The sequence below is a fragment of the Mya arenaria genome, chromosome 10 (genome assembly GCF_026914265.1).
Source record: "Mya arenaria isolate MELC-2E11 chromosome 10, ASM2691426v1".
Taxonomy (NCBI): domain Eukaryota; kingdom Metazoa; phylum Mollusca; class Bivalvia; order Myida; family Myidae; genus Mya; species Mya arenaria.
The window spans coordinates 14,315,359-14,339,752 of record NC_069131.1 but is presented as its reverse complement, the minus strand read 5'-3'; the positions used below and the strand labels follow the sequence as shown (position 1 = coordinate 14,339,752).

At 35.0% G+C, this 24,394-nt stretch overlaps 1 protein-coding gene across 3 annotated transcripts in view; it reads left to right on the top strand.

Annotated features, from left to right (window-relative positions):
- Positions 1–24,133, top strand: part of LOC128205883 (kinesin-like protein KIF13B) — a 142,106-nt gene extending 117,973 nt beyond the window's left edge. Inside the window, exons 19-39 of one of the 3 annotated variants that reach the window (XM_052907920.1) lie at positions 142–288; positions 645–779; positions 1,123–1,290; positions 2,041–2,189; positions 3,299–3,431; positions 3,960–4,203; positions 4,635–4,761; positions 5,981–6,036; positions 6,276–6,406; positions 7,281–7,502; positions 8,457–8,510; positions 8,791–8,943; positions 9,242–9,319; positions 9,894–9,914; positions 12,099–12,131; positions 12,655–12,724; positions 14,973–15,017; positions 17,152–17,273; positions 17,708–19,217; positions 19,560–19,769; positions 20,545–24,133. In XM_052907920.1, coding sequence (XP_052763880.1) covers positions 142–288; positions 645–779; positions 1,123–1,290; positions 2,041–2,189; positions 3,299–3,431; positions 3,960–4,203; positions 4,635–4,761; positions 5,981–6,036; positions 6,276–6,406; positions 7,281–7,502; positions 8,457–8,510; positions 8,791–8,943; positions 9,242–9,319; positions 9,894–9,914; positions 12,099–12,131; positions 12,655–12,724; positions 14,973–15,017; positions 17,152–17,273; positions 17,708–19,217; positions 19,560–19,769; positions 20,545–20,747 — 4,011 coding nt within the window. In that variant the 3' untranslated portion in view covers positions 20,748–24,133. The remainder of the gene's footprint in view (positions 1–141; positions 289–644; positions 780–1,122; positions 1,291–2,040; positions 2,190–3,298; positions 3,432–3,959; positions 4,204–4,634; positions 4,762–5,980; positions 6,037–6,275; positions 6,407–7,280; positions 7,503–8,456; positions 8,511–8,790; positions 8,944–9,241; positions 9,320–9,893; positions 9,915–12,098; positions 12,132–12,654; positions 12,725–14,972; positions 15,018–17,151; positions 17,274–17,707; positions 19,218–19,559; positions 19,770–20,544) is intronic. The other 2 variants (XM_052907921.1, XM_052907923.1) reach the window with 2 other exon arrangements.
- The last annotated feature ends 261 nt before the right edge of the window (positions 24,134–24,394 follow it).

Sequence of the window (24,394 nt, the reverse complement as noted above, 5' to 3'; positions counted from 1 at the left end):
AGTTAGCTTAGCTTGATTACGTTAGAGCGGAATATAGAAGTTTCGAGAAATTGGGGCTGAGTAACTTACCTGTTTCTTAGAGAAATACAAATTTTCATTTGTAAAAAAAATCCCAAACTGATGATAGCCCCCTATTCACAGGATGAGGGCCCACCACAGAAGGGCGACCCATTTTACGAGTCGTACGAGAACCACAACCTGATTGGTGTGGCTAACGTATTCCTTGACTGCCTGTTCTACGATGTGAAACTCGACTACCAGGTGCCCATCATCAGCCAACAAGGGGAGGTAAATATTAAGGATGCACTCTTACTCCTAAATATGATAATCTGCAGTTAATACATTAATTATTACACAGTACACTTTTTATATCAATAGGTGATTTGAAAACCAAACATATCCAAAGATGTTGCGTTCATCTAAAATATTTGCAATTGCCGAAAGGCCAATCATTGAAGAAATGGAAATTTAGTAGTAAATATAAGAGTGTAAAGTGTTTTGACAATATTTATAACATGCCCATCTTCTTGAATTGATGGCAAGCTGCATGTTGAGATTTTAAAATGTGGCAGGGAGATTACGCACCCATTTCAAATAGTTTTTATTGAAATTCTTCTTGATATATATCTGTGCTTATTTCACAGATTGCTGGCAAGCTGCATGTTGAGATCTCAAAACTTGGTGGTGACATTATGGACCGGTTTGCGGACATCAACTGTGAGGACAGTGATGAAGAAGAGGAGGGATCGTCCCCTCTAGGCACACCCCTTATCATCAGGGTGAGTAGCATACCTCCCGGCAACCAGGAACTGCATTATTAAAATTCTGACAACTGAAAAGTTTATATGCCGGCAACCAGTAACTAGATAGTTTATATGGCAGCAACCAGTTACCGGAAAGTTTTAATGCCGGCAACTAGTTATTGTAAACTTTATATGCCGGCAACAAGTAACTGGAAAGTTTATATGCTGACAACCAGTAACTCTATTGTTTTAATGCCGGCAACCAGTAACCGGATAGTTTATATGCAGGCAACCGGTAACTGTATAGTTTATATGCTGGCAAACAGTTATATAAGCAATGCTGGCAATGAGTTATAACCAAAACTTTTACTCCTAACAGGTGAAGATTAAAGAAGCTAAGGGTCTTCCAAAGGACCTTTCCAACTTTGTGTTCTGTCAATACACATTCTGGGACCATGATGAGATGGTGTCCGTGCCGCCCGACATTAACCCTGATACCTCCTGCCAGGGACGGACCACAAAAACTGTCATGTTTGCCCATGAGAGGGTAGGTAGCCAGTTTTAATTTTAGAATATTTGATCTGTTGAATAGTGTTTGGGTTTTTTGGTGTTTTTTTGGTGTCAACTTCAATAAAATAGATCCCCAGTCGGGTTTCAGGCACATGACCGCTTGGCTGTGAGTTGGACTCCTGTATAACTTGACCACCTTATCCACACATTTTTATTGTGCTATGACCCTTTATCATGATAAAATGGATTCAATGCATCTGCCATGTAGACATGAATAAAGAATGTATTTTGTTGCTGATATGAATACCTGTATCCAATAGGTAAATAACTCTTACTGGATAAGCTTATGCCCTATTAGCTTCTCTGTTTTTCATTGTAAAAAGTTGGGGTACTGTCATAGCCTTGGTGTTTTTGGAGTCGTAGCCATTCAAAATATTTAAATCAAATTTGGTTTACATGTTTGCTAGAGACAATACATTTACGAGCAGCAAGGTCAACAACTCTGGATTTAATCTTTATTATATTTTGCCCCTTGTTAGTCTAAAAAACAACAACATCAGAAAGCGTGCCTTTGGCTCTGCAGCACTTTATTATGCTCATTTCTATTGGTTAATTTACAAACATATGAAAGCATGATGCCTAAGAATGGAAATAAGTTTTAATTCTGTCTCCAAACTGAATAATCATTTTTAAAACTATGTTAATGATGTCAACTTTCTTGGAGTGGCATTAAATTTGTTTCAAAGATATTAGAGTAAATTAATGTTAACTTCTCTTTCGCTTTCAGGACTTCAAGGTGTACATGACAGAAGAGTTTGTGGAGTACGCCCAGGACTGTGCCCTCTCTATCGAGGTCTGGGGTCACAAGGTGATCGAGTTCGGTCAACAGATGTCCCAGTTTGACTCCTTGCTCCGCTCCAACTCCATCGCTGACAGGTGAGCTGACATTCACAATCGTTGCTTTTCTAATGATCCATGTTTTCAACTGTCATGAAAAATTTAAAGAACTCATGTGATGCATTTAAACAGCTTGTCTTCCAATCTATTCAGACACATGATAAAAAAATTATATTAGTTTTGTATATTGTACAGTTGTTTATGTTTTTCATTGAACCTAATAAATATGTTTTAACTAAATCACCATAATACTAAACACACTGAATATCTTCCTTCTTTATTGCATTGCAAAACAATGTTGACATACCTCATCCTGTCATTTCAAGGCTGTTCATACCTTATCTTAGTGTATCTTATCTTTACAGACAAGTCTTATCTTAACAAAGGATTTTCATCTTAGGCTATCATATCTTATCTCAACATAGGTTTTCTTATATCATGCTTTCTTGTTTTATCTTAAACATAGTTTGTCTAATCTTATTCTATCTTTACACATTTTGTCTTATATATATTGTTGTCTTATCTCAACACATTTTGTCCTATCGTATGGTAACGTAGCTTGTCTTTATCTCAACAAAGGCTAATTATATCTTGTCATTTCTAAATACAGAGTGTCTTATCTAATTATAGACTGTCTTATCTTGTCCTATCTAAATATAGATTGTCTTATCTGAATATGGACTGTCTTACCTTGTCTTATCTAAAGATAGCCCTTATCTTGTCCTTTTTTAATATAGACTTGTCTTATCTTCTCTTAGCTAAATATAGACCAACTTATCTTGTCTTAGCTAAATCTAGACCAACTTATCTGGTCTTAGCTAAATATAGACCAACTTATCTTGTCTTAGCTAAATATATACTGTCATATATTGTCTTATCTAAATATAGACTGTCATATATTGTCTTATCTAAATATAGACTGTCATATCTTGTCTTATCTCAATATAGACTGTCTTATCTTGTCTTATCTCAATATAGACTGTCTTATCTTGTCTTAGCTAAATATAGACTGTCTTATATTGTCCTAGCTAAATATAGACTGTCTTGTCTTGTGTTATCTAAATATAGACCGTCTTGTCTTGTGTTATCTAAATATAGACTGTCTTGTCTTGTGTTATGTAAATATAGACTGTCTTGTCTTGTGTTAGGTGGATGGAGGTGTCTAGGAAGGTGGAACTATTTGTGGAGATACATGAGGTGAATGACCAGGGGGAGTATGCCCCGGTGGAGGTGAAGGCCCAGCCTGATGTTCCATGTGCAGGAGTCTTCCAACTCAGACAGGTATGAGGTTGCTCTTCAAAGGTTTAAAGATTAGATGCATTTAACACTGTTATGTAATGTATTGCTAAACATGCAATAGAAATTGTTTGCTTTGCACTTAAAGTCACCATCTCTGAACAGTGAAAAGTTAACCAACAAGCCTCATTATTGGCTTCTGCACATGTGTTTGGACTGTCCGATTAGAATACATTCACATGAAAGATACTTAAAATTTCGTTCTATTTAAAAATATCAACAACAATAAAACAGGAGTAGCCAATTGTATAAAAGTGTTTGATTCTTTGATATGGTCAAAGTTTATTGATTTGTCAATATTTATCTAATAATGATTATTAACCAATCAAACCATTTGTATGTGCCAACTTATCAAAAGACAACTTAACCAAGTTTTATACAATTTTCTGCAGCAATAGTAACCAATTGAATTGTTATTTTTTCTCTCAAAAAAGAATGTAACACTCCCCTGAAGGCAGCATTTTTGCCATAGCTTTAAGCAGCATGTTAGTGAACATCCACCTCGTTTTTCAGGGCCATGCCAGGCGTATTCAAGCTCGTATCAAGTCCCAGTCCAACTCGGGGACACTTCCCCTCATCTGTGATAGCATCAGTTCTATATCAATCGGTTGTATCTGCGCACGGTCAAAACTCCAGAAGGGCCTCGACTCGTACCAGGAGGAGGACTTGAACCTGCTGAGAGAACGCTGGAGTGAGGCGTTGTCTCGGCGACAGAAATACCTTGACAACCAAATACAGACGTTGATGAACAAGCAAGGTGAATTTTTATGATAAAATGTTCATACAAACCTTTCAACAGGCATACAAACAAGGTGCAAATCTAAAGCTTTAAATGGCTGATAACATAGGCAAAAGTAGAAAAAATAACCATCTCCTTAAAAAAAAATGACTTTAGTGCACCGGTTTTTAAAAATCTGTAAAAAAACATTGCCTCAACAGTTAATAAGTTGTAAACAAAAGTACTAAATTGCTTTGAAAGTGTTACATAATATACAAAAAATCACACAAACAAGACATTTTTATATAAATCTTTATATCTAACTGTTTCGGGATTACTTCTTCAAAAGATCAATTAAACATTATAGAAATTAAGTGAGGTCAAAGTCATACACTGTTTAAAGATGTAGCAAAACTCACTGTCTTACACCAACTGTACACTAAAAGTGAGGCACCTGACACATTTTACAGACAAAACTGAGGCAGACTGTGACCGAGAGCGAGCCCTTATTGAACAGTGGGTTTCCCTGACCGAGGAAAGGAATGCCGTGTTTGTCCCTGCCGCAGGAAGTGGCATACCTGGTGCTCCTGCTGACTGGTATATTATTACTTTAACCACTCTCTGGACAAAATTAAACTCAAAATATTTAATAGCTTTGATGTTGTGTTATTGCTTGTGGCATGCTTAAACTCTGATTATAACTGGAAAAAAGCATTTATAGTTTGTTTTTTATACTCATTATTTAGCTATTCAATATCATTCTTATTTAAAAAAAATAGCTATTTCTTTGTACAGTAAAACTGCGATCTCTCGAGGTCGCCAGGGACCGAGGCAAAACCTCGAGGGAACCGATGTTTCGAGCGACCCGATTTTCAATTTTCCAGTTTGATATGAAATATCTTTCAGTGTATTTTAAGTTTGAAGTCGTCAAACAGACTGTTTACTAAGACACCGATTCTTTCCTGTAAAGGACGTGAGTGGGCGTGTTGGTGTCTTGGTATAAGTAATGGGTCCTTCATTAGATTTCTCAGGTGTTTGACAATTATTTTCTTTCATTTGGGTGTGACATTTTGAAAGTAAGGAACCCGATCTAGCTATCCCCCCAGTCATGGGTCCTTCACTAGATTGCTCTGGTGTTCGACAATTTGTAAGTTCTTTCTCATTTGCCATATTGCAAAACAAAGTGACAAAAAGGAATTCTTTTCAGAGATTCCGATGTTGGATCGATATGGTAGTGTTTTAATCATATTTTTATTACTCATTTAAATTTCTCACAATTAACTTCTCGTCATTAACTTGTCATAATTATCATCTCAAATGCCCATATCAACTAATATCGGTCATGCGTTAACAGTGATAAACGGTATTTCACACCTTATCAAATTGCCTTTTAACTGTCATTGCAATTTTTACAACTTGCGAAAATTTTAACACCTGGCAATTGTTTGTTTATTTTGGAACACGCGTTCGGGAAAAAAGTGTGAAATTATTACCTCGAGGGAGCCATAAGGTTTTGTGCACGATTTGTGTACTTGGGACCGAGGATATTGCTCGACTGCTCGACATAATTAGGTTTCGAGGCAGCGTGGGTATATTTTATATGAAAATAGAAGGAAAAAAGTTCGGGACCAAGCTCCGACCTCGAGGGAACGCCGGTTCTCGAGCGACGGCTTGTTCGAGGGAACGCAGTTTCACTGTATCAACCTTTTCTTTAAATAAAGTACATTGGTTAATTTTAGCTAAAAAATAAACAATTTATTTATATTTTTACAATTTGTAATTTGGTAACCATGGCAACACTAATACCAAATTTCAGGACAGTGCCCCATGACATGGAGCAACACCGACCAGTCCTGTATCTGGACCTCAACTGTGAGTGAACAATGTAGTTTTTGTTGTCCTCAGTTTAGTTGAGTTATATATTGTCATCCTCATGGTCATCATCATTGTCGTCTTCATTGTCATCTCCACCCCCATCATCATCATCATCTGCTTAGGATTGCATCAATAATTATCACCTCTACCCTGGTCTAAATTATCAGTGATTTTGAGTGATAAAGTCTTCACTAAAAATGACCTTGGGCTAAAAATGTTCCGTTTCCTGTTTCCAGCAGACGACATGACAACACCAAGTGCAAAGGAGGGCCTTCAAGCGGCCAGCATCAACTCCATTCTTCCCAAGGAACAGTCTGCCGGCTACATTGTACTGCAAAACTTCCGAGCGTACAGTGAGAATGATCATGTAAGAAATGTTTGATGTCTTTTTTTGGAAAGAATAATTCTGAAAGACATAGCCATGCTGTTGCAATAGTGTTGAATTTTTTAAATACATAATCAAATAATCCATTTGATTTTTTTAAAAGCTAATTATAATTTATGACTATAACCACGTTCAAACTTAATCTATGAAGGCTTTTGAAACCGATAACTACCGTAAATCATTGTGTATAGGACGCTATCATATATAGGACGCTCGGTGTCAGGGATGACATTCTGAAGTCATCACCTACATCTCTGGACAACAGTTTTGACTGTTACACAAATGCCCTTGCAACAACAGTATAATGATGCCTCTTCACATGATGCATGTTGATTTGTTTTTAATACAGAATCATACTGTGTAAAAAATATTGAACACTTTAAAAACTTTAAAATAACAACATATATTTGTTGTCCTCTGCTGTTGCTCACCGTGCACGAATTTCTTCTGCTGTTATAACTTAATCCATCAATCAATGTGAGTAGCGTCGCTTTGAAGTGAAATGTAAACAAACATATTTCGGCTTGTAATTGACTTTGGAAAAAACTTCAAAAGCTTAATATTATATGTAAGATGCAGGCATTTCATTTATGGGAACTCTGGGGGGAAAACTATGTTCTTTACACAATGATTTACGGTAAATAAATAAATTATTTAATATTTCATTTCTCCACAGCCAGATACAATGTGCCCTTTTCACACTGTGCCCTGTCCTTTTTTCTGCAATATACCCGGCCTTTTTATAAAACTGGCTAAATCACTTTTTACTGTTGTATAAATATGTTGATCATAATCTATTTATAATCTATTTATAGCTCTCCTTTCATTTCATCATCATGTCTGAATCTATTTAAAGGTGTGTGGTGTTGCATCCTGGGATTCATCCATGCACGACTCCCAGCATTTAAACAGAATCACAGGCAACGATAGTCGGGTTTACCTCATAGTAAAGGTTATACTACGTCTGAGTCACCCCGCATTCATGGAGGTCGTGCTCCGGAAGAGGATTTGTGTGAACATCAAACATCGTAACATGAGCCTTACAGATAAACTGAAGAAAAAAATGTGGATGGTTGGGGTAAGTTTTATTTTGTGATAATAAGCATTTATTGACCACTTTTCAGTTTGTGATCTGATGTGTAGAAAGTGGCATGGATTCTGTCAGACGGCAAGATCTTATGTGTGTAGAAAGTGGCATGGATTCTGTCGGACGGCAAGATCTTAGTTGTGTAGAAAGTGGCATGGATTCTGTCGGACGGCAAGATCTTATGTGTGTAGAAAGTGGCATGGATTCTGTCAGATGGCAAGATCTTAGTTGTGTAGAAAGTGGCATGGATTCTGTCGGACGGCAAGATCTTATGTGTGTAGAAAGTGGCATGGATTCTGTCGGACGGCAAGATCTTAGTTGTGTAGAAAGTGGCATGGATTCTGTCAGACGGCAAGATCTTAGTTGTGTAGAAAGTGGCATGGATTCTGTCAGACGGCAAGATCTTAGTTGTGTAGAAAGTGGCATGGATTCTGTCAGACGGCAAGATCTTAGTTGTGTAGAAAGTGGCATGGATTCTGTCAGACGGCAAGATCTTAGTTGTGTAGAAAGTGGCATGGATTCTGTCAGACAGTAAGATCCGATGTATGTAAAATGTGTCATGGATTCTGTGAGACGGCAAGATCTGATGTGTAGACACTTTCATGGATTCTGTCAGACAATAAGATCTGATGTGTATAGAAACTTTTATGTACTACTTTCAAAAAAATCATGTAGTTTTTCTTCTTAGTCAGTGTGCTTGCTATTATATGTGGACAAAAGTAAATATTTCACAAGTGTTGTAGCCACGGGTAAAATATAGCTTTTGGTTCTCTGCAGTGAAATACATTGCGATCTTAACACTGAAACAAAATATAACCTTCAATATATTTATTTGTTTAAGACAATTTCCTTTTTTAGTAGTGTTGATGTTTTTGTAATCTTCTTTCAGTTATATTTTCACTCATGGGTATAAGATGTGGATCACAATGTTATTTATATTTCTAGGAAAGCCTTCATGCCAGCAGGGTCACATTTGATGTGGTGTCTAACATTCCAAAGGTACTCCTATTGCAACCATTTGACTTGACATTATTGCACTTGACTTTCCAGTTCAAATGTTCTTGTTATAATTCTCAAGATTTTTGGAAACATTTTAAAATATTCAAAGGGAAAGTGAAGAAATAACTACAATAAAATCATTTTATCATTAAATCTGATGCTAAGTTTATTTCAGAAACCATTAAATTCTAATGCTGCCTCATATTTTCAATTCATAAGCTTAACAAACCTGCGTTTGTAATGGTATTATTACATTACATAGTTATCTAAACTATTCCAGGCATCTGAAGACCTAGAACATATGGAGAGTCTTGCCCAGATGGCTGCGTCCCAGAATGAAGTGAGCGCTGCTGACGGGGAAACGTACATCGAGAAGTACATCAAGGGTGTCTCCGCAGTGGAGAGTATTCTTACGCTGGATCGGCTACGACAGGTACACACACTTGGAGTTATTAACCTTCTGATTAAAGACATTTTTAAAAGCCAGTTCATAGAACCAGACATATTATTGATTTAGTTTCACCTGAGGCGTACAGGCTTACAGAGGACATTGTCCAGTATGTCCAATCAGAGGAGTAAAGCTTAAAATTCATCAAAGGCAGGTTTTTTCCAGTAGCTTGAGTAAAACAAGGTTGCTTCTAAAGATTATCATGTTTTAATTAGCAAGATAATTAAACCAATGTTTTCAATTTAAAAAGCATACCATATTTTAAACATCACGTTATTTACAGGAGGTTGCAGTAAAGGAACTACTGGCCAAGAAGGGGCAGTCACTCCGCAAGACAACAAGCACACCTAATATCAATCAGGTATATAAAACTTCAGATGTGCAAAATTTTGTTTGGGAGAATATCATAAGTTACAGGGTTAGTAGGTGACCCGATATGGGATATTCGGGGCAAAAGAAACCATATCGATCAAGAGCGAAGCTCGAACCCGAACATGGTTTTCTGCAACCTGTATATCCCATATCGGGTCACCTACTAACCCCTTAATGTAATATATAAATTTGATGACCCAATATGGAAAAATATAGAATCACCACATGACCAGTCCTGGACCAATGGCGTTGCGCCATTTATGTTGGAGGCGTGATATTATATGACAGGAGGTCTGTGATTCCGAAATTAAAGTAAAAACCATATTTTCATTCTATAATTTTGGATAACCTAACAAGAAGCCTTTAGTAAGTTTCTTTGTCGCAATTACTCCTTTTAGCAAACATGTAGATATGTTCATGTATTTACTGTAGCTTGTCAATATGGCCATTATAAGCATACTGAGAAAAGATTTGCATTTTTCGGCATTGATACCATATTTATATATATATGAGAAATTTGTAATGTCAGTTTAATTATTATGAGAGTGTGTTTAATTTGTTAGCCAAGGTATCCATTCCCCAGTGTAAGTAAGGCACCGTGTGTGACAAGGTGATGTGTTCATAATGATACTTGTAGCTTAGCTAGATATCACTGATGTTGGCAATGTGGGAGTGCTCTAGTGGTTTAGGTGTCTGCATTTCATTTAAAAGCTTTTGGGTTTGAGCCCTACCATCGGCACATTCTCATGGCCTTGCAAAATGGATAATGGAACTGGTTTCTTTTGAGGAAGCTGACAAAAGGGTGATTTATATCATCTACTGTGAAATCATTAATGTTCGTGGGGCATTAATGTTCGTGGGGCATTAATGTTCGTGGTTTTCGTGGGTTGGGTGATCCACGAATTCTAGATCCCAAGAAAAAAAAACCCTTTATTCACTTTTTCAATTGCCTTGTTACGTACATACTCTAGTATATTATTTACAGGTCGCAGTATACAGTGTTAAAACCTGTCTCACTGTATAACTTACGATCATTATTCCGTTAATATATTATAACTGCCTTTAACAAATAATGAACCAAATCAATTAAATGTGTTTTATGCAGCAAATGACAGTTAAAAGCCCGTGTTTAAACGTGTGCTGTAAATGTAATTCTCCAAGTTTACAAGATGTGTGTGATGAGTGTTTGTACTCGATTTTTTTATTTAATGAAATAATTAATCGAATTAGTACATTGAAGGTTACTAAGCACCGAACGTGACAATATACGCACCTTTTCGGTGTTTTCACAGTTTGCAAAATTCTTAATTGGCATCCAATGGCTTCCCCTATCTGTATTTATGATCAGGGTACATCTTCTTTTATTACCTTTATTCCCATTTAAATCGATAAGTGACATGGATATATGCACTAATTGGCATGTCGTACCACATTAGCGAGTGTCATAAACCGAGTGAAGTAGAAGACGGAAATCACGGGCCAGCGCGTGGATATTATGCAGACGATATAGGACGATCGCATCTTCGATTTTTTTTTTCAGAAATGAAAATCCACGAATTCAAGTACCCACGAAATTGTTTTTTTTTTTCGGCAAACCACGAACTTTCATGCCCACGAACATTAATGATTTCACAGTACCTTATGTGACTCAAATAGATAAGTATACAGTGAACAAAATCACATGAAATAGAACAGCCAATACTTTTTTAAGGGGAAGAAGATGTGATTGTGTCTTTCATTCATGTTTGATTGGAAAAGATTCTTGTAAACGCATAATACCTGTGGAATATGGTGAAGATGTGATTGTGCCTTTCATTCATGTCTGATTGGAATAGATTCTTGTAAACGCATAATACCTGTGGAATATGGTGAAGATGTGATTGTGCCTTTCATTCATGTCTGATTGGAATAGATTCTTGTAAACGCATAATACCTGTGGAATATGGTGAAGATGTGATTGTGTCTGTCATTCATGTCTGATTGAAATAGTTACTTGTAAATAAAGGAGTGGGGGGTTAGAGTGTGTGTATCGTGTGTGGGGGGGGTGTCAACAGTGATCTAGTGGTGCAGATGTCCGCCTCTCAACCAAGAGGTTGTGGGTGCCTCTCATAAAGGACACAGTTCTGCCCAGGAAACAGACTCGAGAGTGATCTTATAAGCTATCAGCTTTCGTCACATTTGTGCTTGAATAAATTAGTATAAACCAATTAAGGAGTAAATGATATTTTCTAGGGTTTAGGCTTGTCATGTGATACAGACAAGCACCTGTCTCCCCCGGAGGTTCTGGATGTACATGTTGGAAGTCCGAAATAAAAACTGAAATATATTGGTCACTGAGAGTTGTTATTTTAATGAACATTATTGGCGTGTCGATCATGTACATTTTGCATTTGAACATAAAAAAACTTTTTCATAATAAAACAATAAAATTGAAGGATTTTTAGAACTAGAACTGAAAGTGAGACTACCGCATGTAATAGACTAGTGACTTCAAATTCATGGTGTGCGGTGTATTTCTGTATGTTGCTCAATAAGTGTTTTGACAGATCGATGTTTCTCACTGTTAATAACTTGTAAATAATAATCCAAACAATTTTGAGGTCTATGTAACACTTAGTTACAATGTAACATATTGCAGTAAATATATTTGTTTAAATTGATTTAATTCAGACATTTTTCAAGTACATGTACACATACTCTTTGATTTGAAAATAAGTGTTTAATTGCTTATTATTTCCATGCTCAATTTTGTTGTCAATTAATTTCAGTTTGTCACAACCCCACCAGGGCTTGGCGAAAGGGTAGGTTGTAGAATTGAAATATCAATTTTTTTTTCTTTCAGTATTATTTGTCATAACAAATATTATGGAAATAAATGGCGTCTGAACTTGTTATTTAAAAGGGAAGCCAATTTACAATTGGTATTATGTCAATGAGTGAATATGTGATTTGATCGCATCAGTCTAATATAATTAATACAGTCAATCCTGTTGGCTCGAACTCTGTGGAACCAGTGAAAATACCTAGAGTTTCAGAAAATTTGAGCCATGCAGGAATGCTGACCTTCAGTATTAAGAAATCAGACCTTTACATCCAGATCGAGTCAACTAGGAATTTGAGCCAAGCAAGTTCGAGCCAATGGAGTTTGGCTGCATGCTTATTATTGGTCCTGCAGCAAGTGAAAATGTTGATATAGCATAATGTTGTCTGATATAAGGAAGGCATCATAGTAATACAAAAAAGATTTTTTTTGTTTCATTACAAAATTCCATTGTTATTTATTCAAAATATTGTACACACCCTTTATAACTGTTTACCTTGAAGATGCGGTTTGAGAGCATCCAGGATCTGACCATGCACGACAACGCATTGAAGTCTGCCTCGGGAACGCCAGGTAATCTTGACACATCCTCTAACTCTTGCACAAATGTTATCTGCTCTATCATATGTAAGGTCAGCTTGAAAAGGAAGTGTATTTGTATGCAGATAAATGCTTGCCAAAAATATTCATACTCAGACTTTTTAACAACAGACTCAAGTTCATAGAAGACACCTTAGGCCAAAAAAAAAAGGGTTTGGTTAGGGTTACATCCTTTTAAAAAATAGGTAGGGTAGGTAGGCTTTCTTTTTAGACTTTATGTAAGAATGTTATTGTCATCATTGAAGAAAGCTGCTAACGTAATCTTCTGTATAAAGATTTCAAGGTTTTAAACTACATATTAAAGACACACTCAAAAAAATCAAAATTTAAAAAAAAATAAAAAATTATCACCTGACTTTAAAAACTGTAGGGTCGGCGCCTATTTCGTAGGTAAAGTTGGGTAACCCAAACCAAATTTATTTTTTCAAGGCCATATTATATGTGACTAATAATACATATAAATCATGGGGTTAGTACCAAGTGATATTGAAATAGAGAAAATTTCGGTACTTTCTAGCATAAATTATTTTTTGCTTTGTTATCTGATACTGTGAAATCATTTCTGGAATCTGATGCATCTTTATATAAATCATGCCAGCCACAGGCTTTTACGCATGGGAATTGATCCACTGTTGAATTGAAATGGAGATATAAGTTTGTTGCTTTAAGACAATCCATGCAACAAGTCGAGTCAAGTCAATATTTGTTTATTGTCGAATATCATGTACTATTTAAAACATAAGCTATGTATAGCTTTTTACCGACATAGGCATCACATAGACATAACATTTGGCGTCATTTTTCTGTGACGAATATGGTTGTAGATTTTAGCCTTTTATCTAAAACAATGTTTCAACATTCCATAATAAGCTTACAGAACTGGATTGTATAGTTATTTCATGAGTAGGTTTGAATTTTTAATATCAAACTGTTCACCAAAATTTTTAATGTTGTTAGAATCACTGACTTTTTGCTATTTTCTTCTTCTCCAAATCTTTATTTTCAAGTGGCAGCATATGCTTTTTACTTGTTATATAATTTTGCTGATATATACATTGTAACTTTTTCTCGACTTGGACATTATTTTTACTTCATCCGACCTTCTTCCGGATACTTACCACTTCAGTCTAACATTGTTTACCATTGGTTGCTATTTTTGTCATGTGACTTGAATATTATTCAGTTATATTCTACATGTATCAATTCATATGTTATATGCATTATTACTCTAATCCTGTTAAAAACAGTTTTAAATAATTTATAAACTCATAGTTTAGCCACTGGACATGTATATTCATCAGGGGTTCTAACAGGTGATAATTGTCAATCCTTATAAATAGCTGGGGGCTGTTTTTGTATATGAGTATTTCATGCCCAAACCAGGGTCAAGGGGCTTAGACGTTTTGAAATTATTTCTTTAGTTATTTATATTCATTTCAAGGACATACAACAAAAACCTTGTTGTTTTTAAATGCAAATATTCGGGCAAAAAAAATTACTTTTCAATTGTTCAAAAGTCTTTTGTTAAGATTTTAGAATTGATCCTAAACATTAGAACCTCTGCTTACATAACATATAACATCATCATCGTTTTCTTTGTGTTTGATCATGCCTTTAATTTTTTTTAACAATTTCTTTGACTTATATTTTTTTTAAATGTTGGTTTCGCTTTAAAAAAAAATATAAAATTATATAATTAGACAAACTATATTGGAATGTTTTAGTTGAAGGGATTTCTCTTCACAACTGCTAAATTGTGTCATATTTACAAAGCATCTTTATTCTTATAAAAGATCTATCTGTCAAAATATTTTTACTGATATATTATGTTTAAAACTGTAATATGTCCCCCCCCCCCCCTCAAAAAATAGAAAGAAATATCTTGGGTGTTTAATTATTGAAAACTGCTGTAATAAATGTTTGTCTGCACATATGAAATTTAGCAAAACATTATTTACTACTAGTAGAAAAACACAATTGAAGAAATTTGTTATTATAAGTAATTTAAAAAGTTAAGATTCTTTGTAAATATGACCTTTAAATAATATATGTACATGTACACAAGGCAGCAATGAAAATAATAAAAGACAGAAATAATATTCTATAAAACAGTAACGATAAATCATCATAATCATGTCATCATCTTTTGTTTGAAATATTTTATTTTGTATTTACTATGCCAGGATTTTCCATCACTCCCATTATCGTTCCCTGATTTCAGCTCGACCAAAGTCTTTAGATCTGAAAATCCCCTCCTCCCTCAATGGTAAACCAGGAAATGTTTGCTCTCATATGATTGGTCAATTCTCTCATTTTACCCCACCCACTTTTCTGTTCTTTATTTAAAACACATATCCCAGATGTACTTAATTCATACTTACGTGTGTAAGGCCATAAGTGCTATCTCATCAACAGTGATCTTATGACCGTTTTTTCGGTTTTATATTTCTGAGTAGTTTTACTATTTTGAAACTAAAAGTCTAATCGCCAGTTAAGGCAATGCAATGCCTTTTTCAATTTCTTTGTTTAAAATTTAATTTGTGATACTTACTTGATATTTAACCAAAATTGCTGATCGTATGGTAAATAAGCTGTTTGATAAGATTGTTCCATGGGGAATATAAAAAAAATAAGTATGTTTTTCCCTGTTTTTTTTTAAGCTTAATCATGTATGTAGCGCAAAAAATATTTTTAAAAAATGTTTGTTTTAAAAGTGTGCATTGTTGGAAATGTGCAGATATCTAAGGGAGAGAACAATTGTTTTGACTTTTATTTCTCTAACATGCTGCATACATATATTACATACACTGGGACATTGTTTTATAGTTATTTTGATTTACTTATGGAAAAAAAGGCAGTGTGCATTCATAAACAACAGAAATGTTATAGAAAACAGATTTGCGTCACAGCTATTTTTGTGGTTCTGATTTTTTATTTACGTCAAAAAACATAATTTGCTTGTTTATTCTCTGTTGATTTTTTTTTTGGAATGCCGAATTTGTTTCTAAAGAATGTATAATGGTGTTTATTTTCTTGTAAGTTTTCTTTCGAGTGTCTTCTAGAAATGCCAGGAATGCTTTGATACTTTTGTTCATTTTCGCTTTTTGCTGAAATATTAGTGAAATGACTTAAACCTATTTTTTTGGTTTGATTATTTCCATAAGTTTTGAGGATTGCCAAGAATTACAATCACACAAATGTGTTTTGTGCCTGACTAGTGTTTATTTATAAATTCACAAGATATAAAACTGGCTTTTTAATGATTGTTTAAAGGGGCTAGACACCAGATGATACATTTGCAAGAAAAAAAGAAAATTGTCGAAAGATTACAGTAATTTGACATCATTGTGTACAACCCATTTAATCTTACTTACTGATGTATCACATCACATGGGACACATGCATCTTTAGCAGTTTTTGCGCAACTTTCCAATTCAAAATTTACCTAGGTTGTCTACCAAACCCAGTAGGGTTAAAAATAGCGTCGTTATATTTATCTGTACTCCTAAACAGATATATATGATTTAAACTGGGAAACTGGTATGTGATATTTTAAATGGTAAACACAAATGAGACAGCAATATGATTGTTGCGTTCACTAGGGTAAAGGGATGTATTGTCAGCCTCCTACTAGCTGGTATTGACAGTTATAGGTCTGTTTAGAGGAAATACTGTATTTGCCGCTTTTTGGACCATCTGGTGTCAAGTCCCTTTTAACTGCTAAAACTCACACAGTGCAAGGCATGCTTAGTATCAACTTTGATATATTTTATAAATGATGTGTTTTAATAAATAATAGTTACATTAGTATGTTGTTTGTCAGTGTAGAAATTGTTTACTAGTAAAAATATTATACATTTTAAAGAAGAAACTTCAGTGGTCGAAATAAACACAAACCCACAAACCCTACACTGGTTAAATGCTTTTCGGGCTTTCTCAAATTCTAGATTTTATGTAGCAGAGCTTGTTAAGATGTTTAAAAAAAGTCATGTCAATCATGAGCCCATAATTTGGGCTTTTTCATCCAAAAGACTAGTTTCGATGACTGGGAATCTTAAAATTGCAAAAATAATAAGTTCCTGTCTCTTTGATATGGACTAGAACATCTGTGACACTGTTATAGAGAAAAAATACTGGTACCTGCAACACTTTAAGTCAAATTATTTTAAAGAAGGGACTAATAAATTGTTTTGTATGTTAACATTTATTTAATTAAATAGGTATCATAATTGACCATGCTTCAAAGAAACATATCCCTTGCTGACAAGGACTTTATTCACTAATGGTGTCCAAATATATTGTTGCCATTTTTAGTGACTTACCTGTTTTACTTGAATTTCTCATTTTAATGACTAACATTTCACCCATTCAGTGATCATAATGGTAATTGCCCATTTTAGTGACCCCTAAATCTGCCCTGAATGCCCTGAGCCCTATGGACAGGAGAAGCAACATCAAACCCCTGCAGCCTCTTCAGGAGGAGAGAAATAGGGAGCATAAACAGCCCCTTATGGATGGGGAGGTAAAAATAAGTATCTAAAAATATACATAAACTGTTTGTTTCCGTGTAAGATTGCAGTATGATTCACCTTGTGAACACCAGATGTAAATATTTCACTTATGGCTATACAACTCGTGAAATATAGTTTTTGATGCTCACTAAGTGAAATATATTACAATTTTCCACTGAAACAAACAATGGTCACTTACATATGTTTTTAGATACTATTTGTATTATATGCCAAATAAATTTAAATGAAATTATATTGTAGTTTTTAAAAAAAGCTTTCCAAATTGTATGATTACAGTATGCAAATGTTATTTCGCTGTTTGAAACATTCTCAAAAAAAATGATTATTTTGTTATAAAGTCGATCAATAAATTGAATCTTAGATGTTCTAAATGATATGATGCCTGCGACTGCAATATTTTCAGCATGTGCTTGTATATTTCAAGGAAGACGAAGATTATTTAAGTCCAGATATAACCTCATCCGACTTCCATTCCGACAATGCTAAACAGACTTTAGACTTCTCCGAAACATCACTTGATACAAGCTTCTCAAAAAAAGAGTTACTGGAAAACAAACAGGATCTGATGAGCTTAAAAGAAGAATTTGCCAAACTCAAGAAAAAAATTGTGGAACCGGAACCATCTAGCTCGACTTCAGATGACTTTCAGGATTTTGAATCATACGAAAGCCAGCAACAAAGTGCAAACGCAACTCAAAAACAAGTGGATTTTGAACCGACAAAGCCAACTGCCATATCCCACTCAACAACTTGTGACAGCATAGCTGAAAGTCAAGGTAAAGGTTATACTGCCAGTATGACATCTAGTGGCTATGGTTCGCAGGCAGTCTCAACCTTGACCTTGTCCTCTGAAGATTCCCTTAGTCTTCGGAGTAATGAGGAAAATGATAACAGCAAAGCAGCGAGGAAACAGGGCATTGAACATACAAGCAGTGGTGAGAGTGACGGCGATGAGAATGGTCAAGGTTATAGGGACACTGAAGGTCAAGGTCATAGTGTTAATTCTAGTCTGGATAGCTCTGAGGAGAAAGATATAGCCTTGGAAACAGGTGAGGGAAGGAAGACGGATGATGGAAGGGCTAAACTTGGTGAAGACGTGATTGCAAGTGCTAGCAATGACACTTTGGAAAATATGGATGAAGATCAAAATGTTGATGATAGGTTAACTATTGTTGATGACGTAGAAAAAATTTCTTTGAAATCTGATCTCACAGATGATAGTGGTGAAAATGGCAATACTGGTGAAGGTGTAAGTCTTCATATAAGTGAGGAAGACCTTTCAGTTCAGCCTAATCCTAGTAATAAACAAATTAGTCAAGAAAATGTGCAATGTCATGATAATGTAAAAATAGATGTAAATGATAGTGAAACTAATGTTAGAGAAGTGGACAGTGTTGAAGATGATGTCAGCAAGAATGCTACAATAGCTGATGCAGAAATAAAGACAGATGAAGTTTCTGGAGGTCAAAGTTCTGCCGAAAATGTATCAAAGTCTTTCAAAGGTAGTGATAGTTCTTCAAACACTTCCCGTGGCCCTGTACATTCTGATAGCATAGACCCTTACAGTCTTGAAGCTATGGAAGAGCTGGAAAGGTTAGGTGATGAATTTGGTCCAGATAACTCTGAATTTACAATGAATGAGACTGGTAACAATTTAGGAGGTGAAATGGACAAAAGTGGGCGAGTAGGAGGAACGACTCCAAAACGAACGAAAGGACTGAATGACAGTTTCAGTAAGTGTGATCTTGATATAAAGCCAGAGCATCAAAGCACTCCCAAGGCAAGAGGTGGTTGTAGGCGGGACGGGATCAGGTCGGAGCCAAGGCAGAGGCCTGTGTCGTGTATTGTGACCTCTGGCAATGATCTGCTAGAGTGCTCCCTGCAGGAGAGAAACAAACGAAGCAGTATGGACTTCTCGGATGAACATCTGTCAGGTATAGTGATGAAAGATTGAATTTCTTCATGTCTGTTTTGTTTTTAAAATTGTATATTTCCTTATTCATTTGGGAAGGATAATGTTTTTTCTAATGTTTTGATCTAATTTGCATAGAAAATAATGGACTAAATTCAAATTGTTAATGGAAAATACACAATTTGGGAATTGAAACGTCAAAATGATTAAAAGGGACATTTAATAAAAAAGTGGATACAACCTATTCACTTTAACCCATGTGATTATTGAAGCCTATTTTATCAAACTTTTAAAATACTGTTCTGCCTAGCAAATAATAGTATTATTCTATTATCCAAGTTAAACTCTGAATCTCCATTTACAGAAGATGGCATGAGTGTGTGCTCCTTTGGTTCGCGTGCAGACCTCGACCGATTGTCAGAGGTCCCTGTCCCGTCCTGGGTGATGGTGGGGGAGAGCGTAATTGTCACGTCCTCCAAGAGTGCCAGCAAGATGACGGGCGTGGTGCAGTTTGTTGGCAATGTGGAGTTTGCAAGTGGACCTTGGGTTGGGGTCGAGCTGGACTTGCCGGAGGGTGAGTTGTATTGGTATTCTTATCTATTTGAGCTTGATATGTGTTCCGGTTAGTTCCTGGAGAAAAAACAAGGGACTATAATTCTATTTAGGGACAGCCTTATAGGAATTGCTCATGGTTTGTAAAATACACTTTTTTTATTACAAAATAAAGTGGCAAATCATAACGAGAGTTGAAACCAAGATACTGACGGCTGGAACCCTTCAGCAAATGTTGATATTTGCTGAAATATTGTCTTTTCAATTTTCAATAGCATTACTAACAGGTTAAATTAATTATTAATTGTACAATTTATAAAAGTAAACAAATTCTGATAATGTCAACATAAATTCTCAACTTAGTAGAAGGAAAGTTACAATGAAATTAACATTGTTTGCAATTTTGCCACTTGGGTCTGAACTCAGCCTTGAGACTATTGGTTATTATTGCCGCATTTAACTGGTGTCCATTTTATTTATGCCTCTACCTGAAAAGGTGGGAGCATCTTAGGGTCAGGATCAGTTTGAAAAGATGTTTGGTTTATAATATATGTTTCTCAGTCATTGATATCGTTAGACTATGTTAGACTAGCTCATCCCTTGTCTACCTAAACTAATATCACTTGTAGAAAATGGGTTAGAATAGGTATTGTTTGAAGTTGTGAATGTCTTCTGTCATATGGTTGACTGGGACTTTGCACTTTTCTTTTGTTTTCATATCATAACTTACAAAATAATCATCAGTCGTTATAAAGCATTTAAAAAGAGCAAAATATTAAAAAAATTGTGCATTTCAGGTAAAAATAACGGGTCAGTAAATGGCATTCCATACTTCAAGAGTCGGCCACGACATGGACTGTTTGTACGCCACGACAAGTTGATACTCGACAAAAAAAGGAGGGGGTCTCGGAAAAGTGCGGCAAACTTGATGGGAAGAAAAAGCGTGGGTGGGGGCCACAGCCCTGCGACCAAACAAGGGGGCTCTGTTAAAAGAAAATAGCTATGTCAATGAAATGACCTTTTTGGCGCTTCAGTCGTGTGATTGTCTGTTAGCTACTTTTGAGGATCGATCAGTCTTGTGTTTCTGCTTAGTTTCAATCAGATCAAATATTATTATTATTATTATTATTATTATTATTGTGTTCGTTTTTAATATGTACTGTAAGAGAAGTGTGATATGTTGGTTCATAGAGTGACTAATGCATGATTGTATTAACTCCTGATGTGAATTAACTTAAAGATAGTTGATACTGTATTGTATCATTGTGGTGGCATTGATCGTTATGGCAAAAAGATGGGATTTATGTTAGCCATTTACATAGAAAAATAAAATACTAATTATTACAACAGAAAAATGACATATTAATTATTACATCACTCATATCTGGATTCATGTTTGTATCATATATATCATCCAAAATACTCAAACTAAAGTACTAAAATCCACTTTGATTGACTGAACCCCGGTTTTATTAGGCCAATGACCAAGTTTATTATTGTTTGCCGTGTCTCTTATTGACTTCAGGTAATGTTAACATTATCAAACATTCCTGTTTTTAGCTCGTCTGGTTTTAAAATAAAATTTTGGTGTTGTGGTCTTCGTTGGTGTCCTCTTGCAAAAATTAGAAAAAAAGAAATCAGATATTTCTATGAAACTTGGTACAATAGTCGAGTTGCAAGAGACAATGTTCACATGTTTAGCAAAACCCATATCTCTGGCCTTAATAAATGTTGAGTGCTCCTTGTTTTAGTGTAAAAACAACAAACTGGCATCAGGGTTCACCTGGTGGCTCTCTTGTCAAGTGATTTGAAATGCTTTGAATAAAAGATATAGATTATTTCATCACAAGTTATTAGATTTTTTGCAATTAGTCTAAGAGACAAATACTTGGTTTACGGAACATGGTATCATTCTAAAGACTCATTTTATAGTCAGGCCGTAGTTCATGTAATGAAACCATATTCTAGGATTTTATATTTATTAGAAAAATGTCATTCAACAGCATCTCAAGACATTGTGTCATTTCCATTATCATTTTGAGATTGAACATTTAATTGCGGCATAATATAGCTATGTTAAGGTCAGTGTAGATTCAAATTTACATCAATCATTTTGTTATATTGCAAATACTTATTCATGAGACCAATACCATTTAGAAATTCACCAAATTTTGAAGTGAGAACATATTGGCGTAGTTAGGTATTTAATTTAACATTTTGATGCGTTAATCATGTTTATAAAAGTCTGTATACATACTAGGATACAGTAGACATGATTGTACTTAAATAGTAATAAAGGTCGTTTGTTACATAAATGATAACATATTGATTAATAATTAGTGCTGTAAAATATACACAAATGCAAAAGAGACGTGCCTGCACAATTATTAATTTTAAATTGTGTGCAAAGTATTTTCTCTTTTCATTTTATGCTTTTGACTTGAAACATAAGGTTTGTAACGATGTGCTCAAGCAGAGATTAGATTGGTAAAAACTTTAAAGGGCGCTCAATATGCTTGGGGTTAGGATATTTCTGATAATCGGTTTCAAGAAATTACTGTGTAATCGATTTTTGTCGATTTTGGTGTTATTTGATCGTTTTTGTATGATAATCGATTTCCAGTACATCACTGAGTGAGTGCATGTTATAGGAAGTAGGTTTTTCTGTGTCCGTCTCAACTTTCTGGGTGCTCTGATTTGACTATGCCATAGTTCAGAATGGGTCTAGACAGAGTTATTCTGCTTTGAAGAGAAGTTTTCATGCAGTCTCAATATCTTCATTTGATTTTAATTGAATGATTAAGTCATTCAGTGTACCGTACATCTAGTGCTATAACTCCATGATAATTATTTTGTCATGCTTTATAGAATTGTTACAAAAATGTGTAAAACTTATTAGCCGGATTGTTCAGATTATTGTTAAAGTTAACAGCATGATTAAATTCATCGTTGTTAACTTTGAAAGGTGAAATATTTTACGATACAGTACACTCCACGCGGAACTACCATTTTCCGTTTTCCTCGGCGGATTTCATTCATCGCGGACACGACATCCAATTGATCATAATCCTCTTTCCTCGGCGTTTTTACTCGTTCACCCACCGAGGCTGATCAGTGGGCCGTATAATTACAATCGCCGCGTTACTCGGAGGTAAAAACACCGCGAAACTCGGAGGAAAACCGATAAGAATCTCCCACTATATCTAATTTTATTTAATTTATTTGATAATTTTTGCTACACCCGTAATTGTTTATAAAAATAATTTATTTCGCTTAACTTATACCACACTTATAGACTGTAAGAAGCAATTATGTACAGTTATACTTATTGAATCATCAATAAAAGTCAACACATTCAATGATATAGGTAACTAATTAATGTGATGAATTAAAGTTGGAAATGCAATACTCCAGTTACATTCGAAAACACCACTCAGACTCATTAATCCTGCATAACAATATACATGCTCTCCATGAGATCCTCGTGGGTAAAAATGTGAGTTATGTGACGTCACACAGAGTGACTGTTTGATCTGAAGCCGATAGAATGTGTTATTCATTTCAATGCATGTATAAAATGGTGTTGAATGGGATTTTAATTAACTTGATAAAGGATTTACACTTATATGCGTAATAAATAAGTTTAGAACCATTGATAACTACGGATAAATTAATAAGTCAGGTAAGATGCAAATTAGGAAAAAAGACCGAAAAATATTCACACTTACAAAGTTCTCAACACCTTCATTACTCCAATCTAATTTAAGTTCTCAACACCTTAATATAGTAAGAGAAAGATAACAATGACAAACACAAACGCACGCTATGGTATATCTTTTAATTACATAATGTGAAAAACAACAGTTGTTTGACGATGCTGATGAAAATTGATATGGAAATTTTCGATAATTGTTGTTAAAAAGAAACTTACTGTACTTTGAAAAATTAATTATTTAATACTGTTTTAACAGGAGCAATGTACTGTAGTAGCTATGCACAACACGCGGAGTTCCGCGATTAGGTCAATAAATCGATACGATCACCGGCGCTACCGGCAATAAAACCCTCCATAGAAAATGATTGACTCGGTGCAACTCGGCGAAATTTAGCGAGGAAAAAGGTTGCGTACTCGGCGGAAATCCGCGATAAATTAAAAACGCCTCCGAGTCACCGAGGAAAGTGGTAGTTCCGCGTGGAGTGTACTGTATGTTTATATATTTAAATAAAACAAGTACAGCTGAAATATTTGTCTCAAACTTTGTAAGGAAGTCTGCAGAATGTTCCAGGACAATAAAGATTACAACAATGACCTTTACAATGTTGTTAACTTAAGGCTGCACTCTCACAGATTGAACATTTTGACAACTTTTTTTTTTTTTTTGTCTTGGAAAGAGCAAATTTTTGCGTAAATATCTGCAAACCAATGATAAAAGATTGCTGACAAAAGATCAAATCACAGACTTTCATATTTCCGTTCGGAAATTAATGTTTTATGGCTTATTAACCGTTACTAACGGTTTAAGAAAAATGCATAAAACATCATTTTTTGAATTTAAATAAAAAAAATATGGATCTAATTTTTTGTCAGCAGTCTTATATAACTGGTTTCCATGCATTTTCGCAAAAATTGGCTGGTTCCAAGACAAA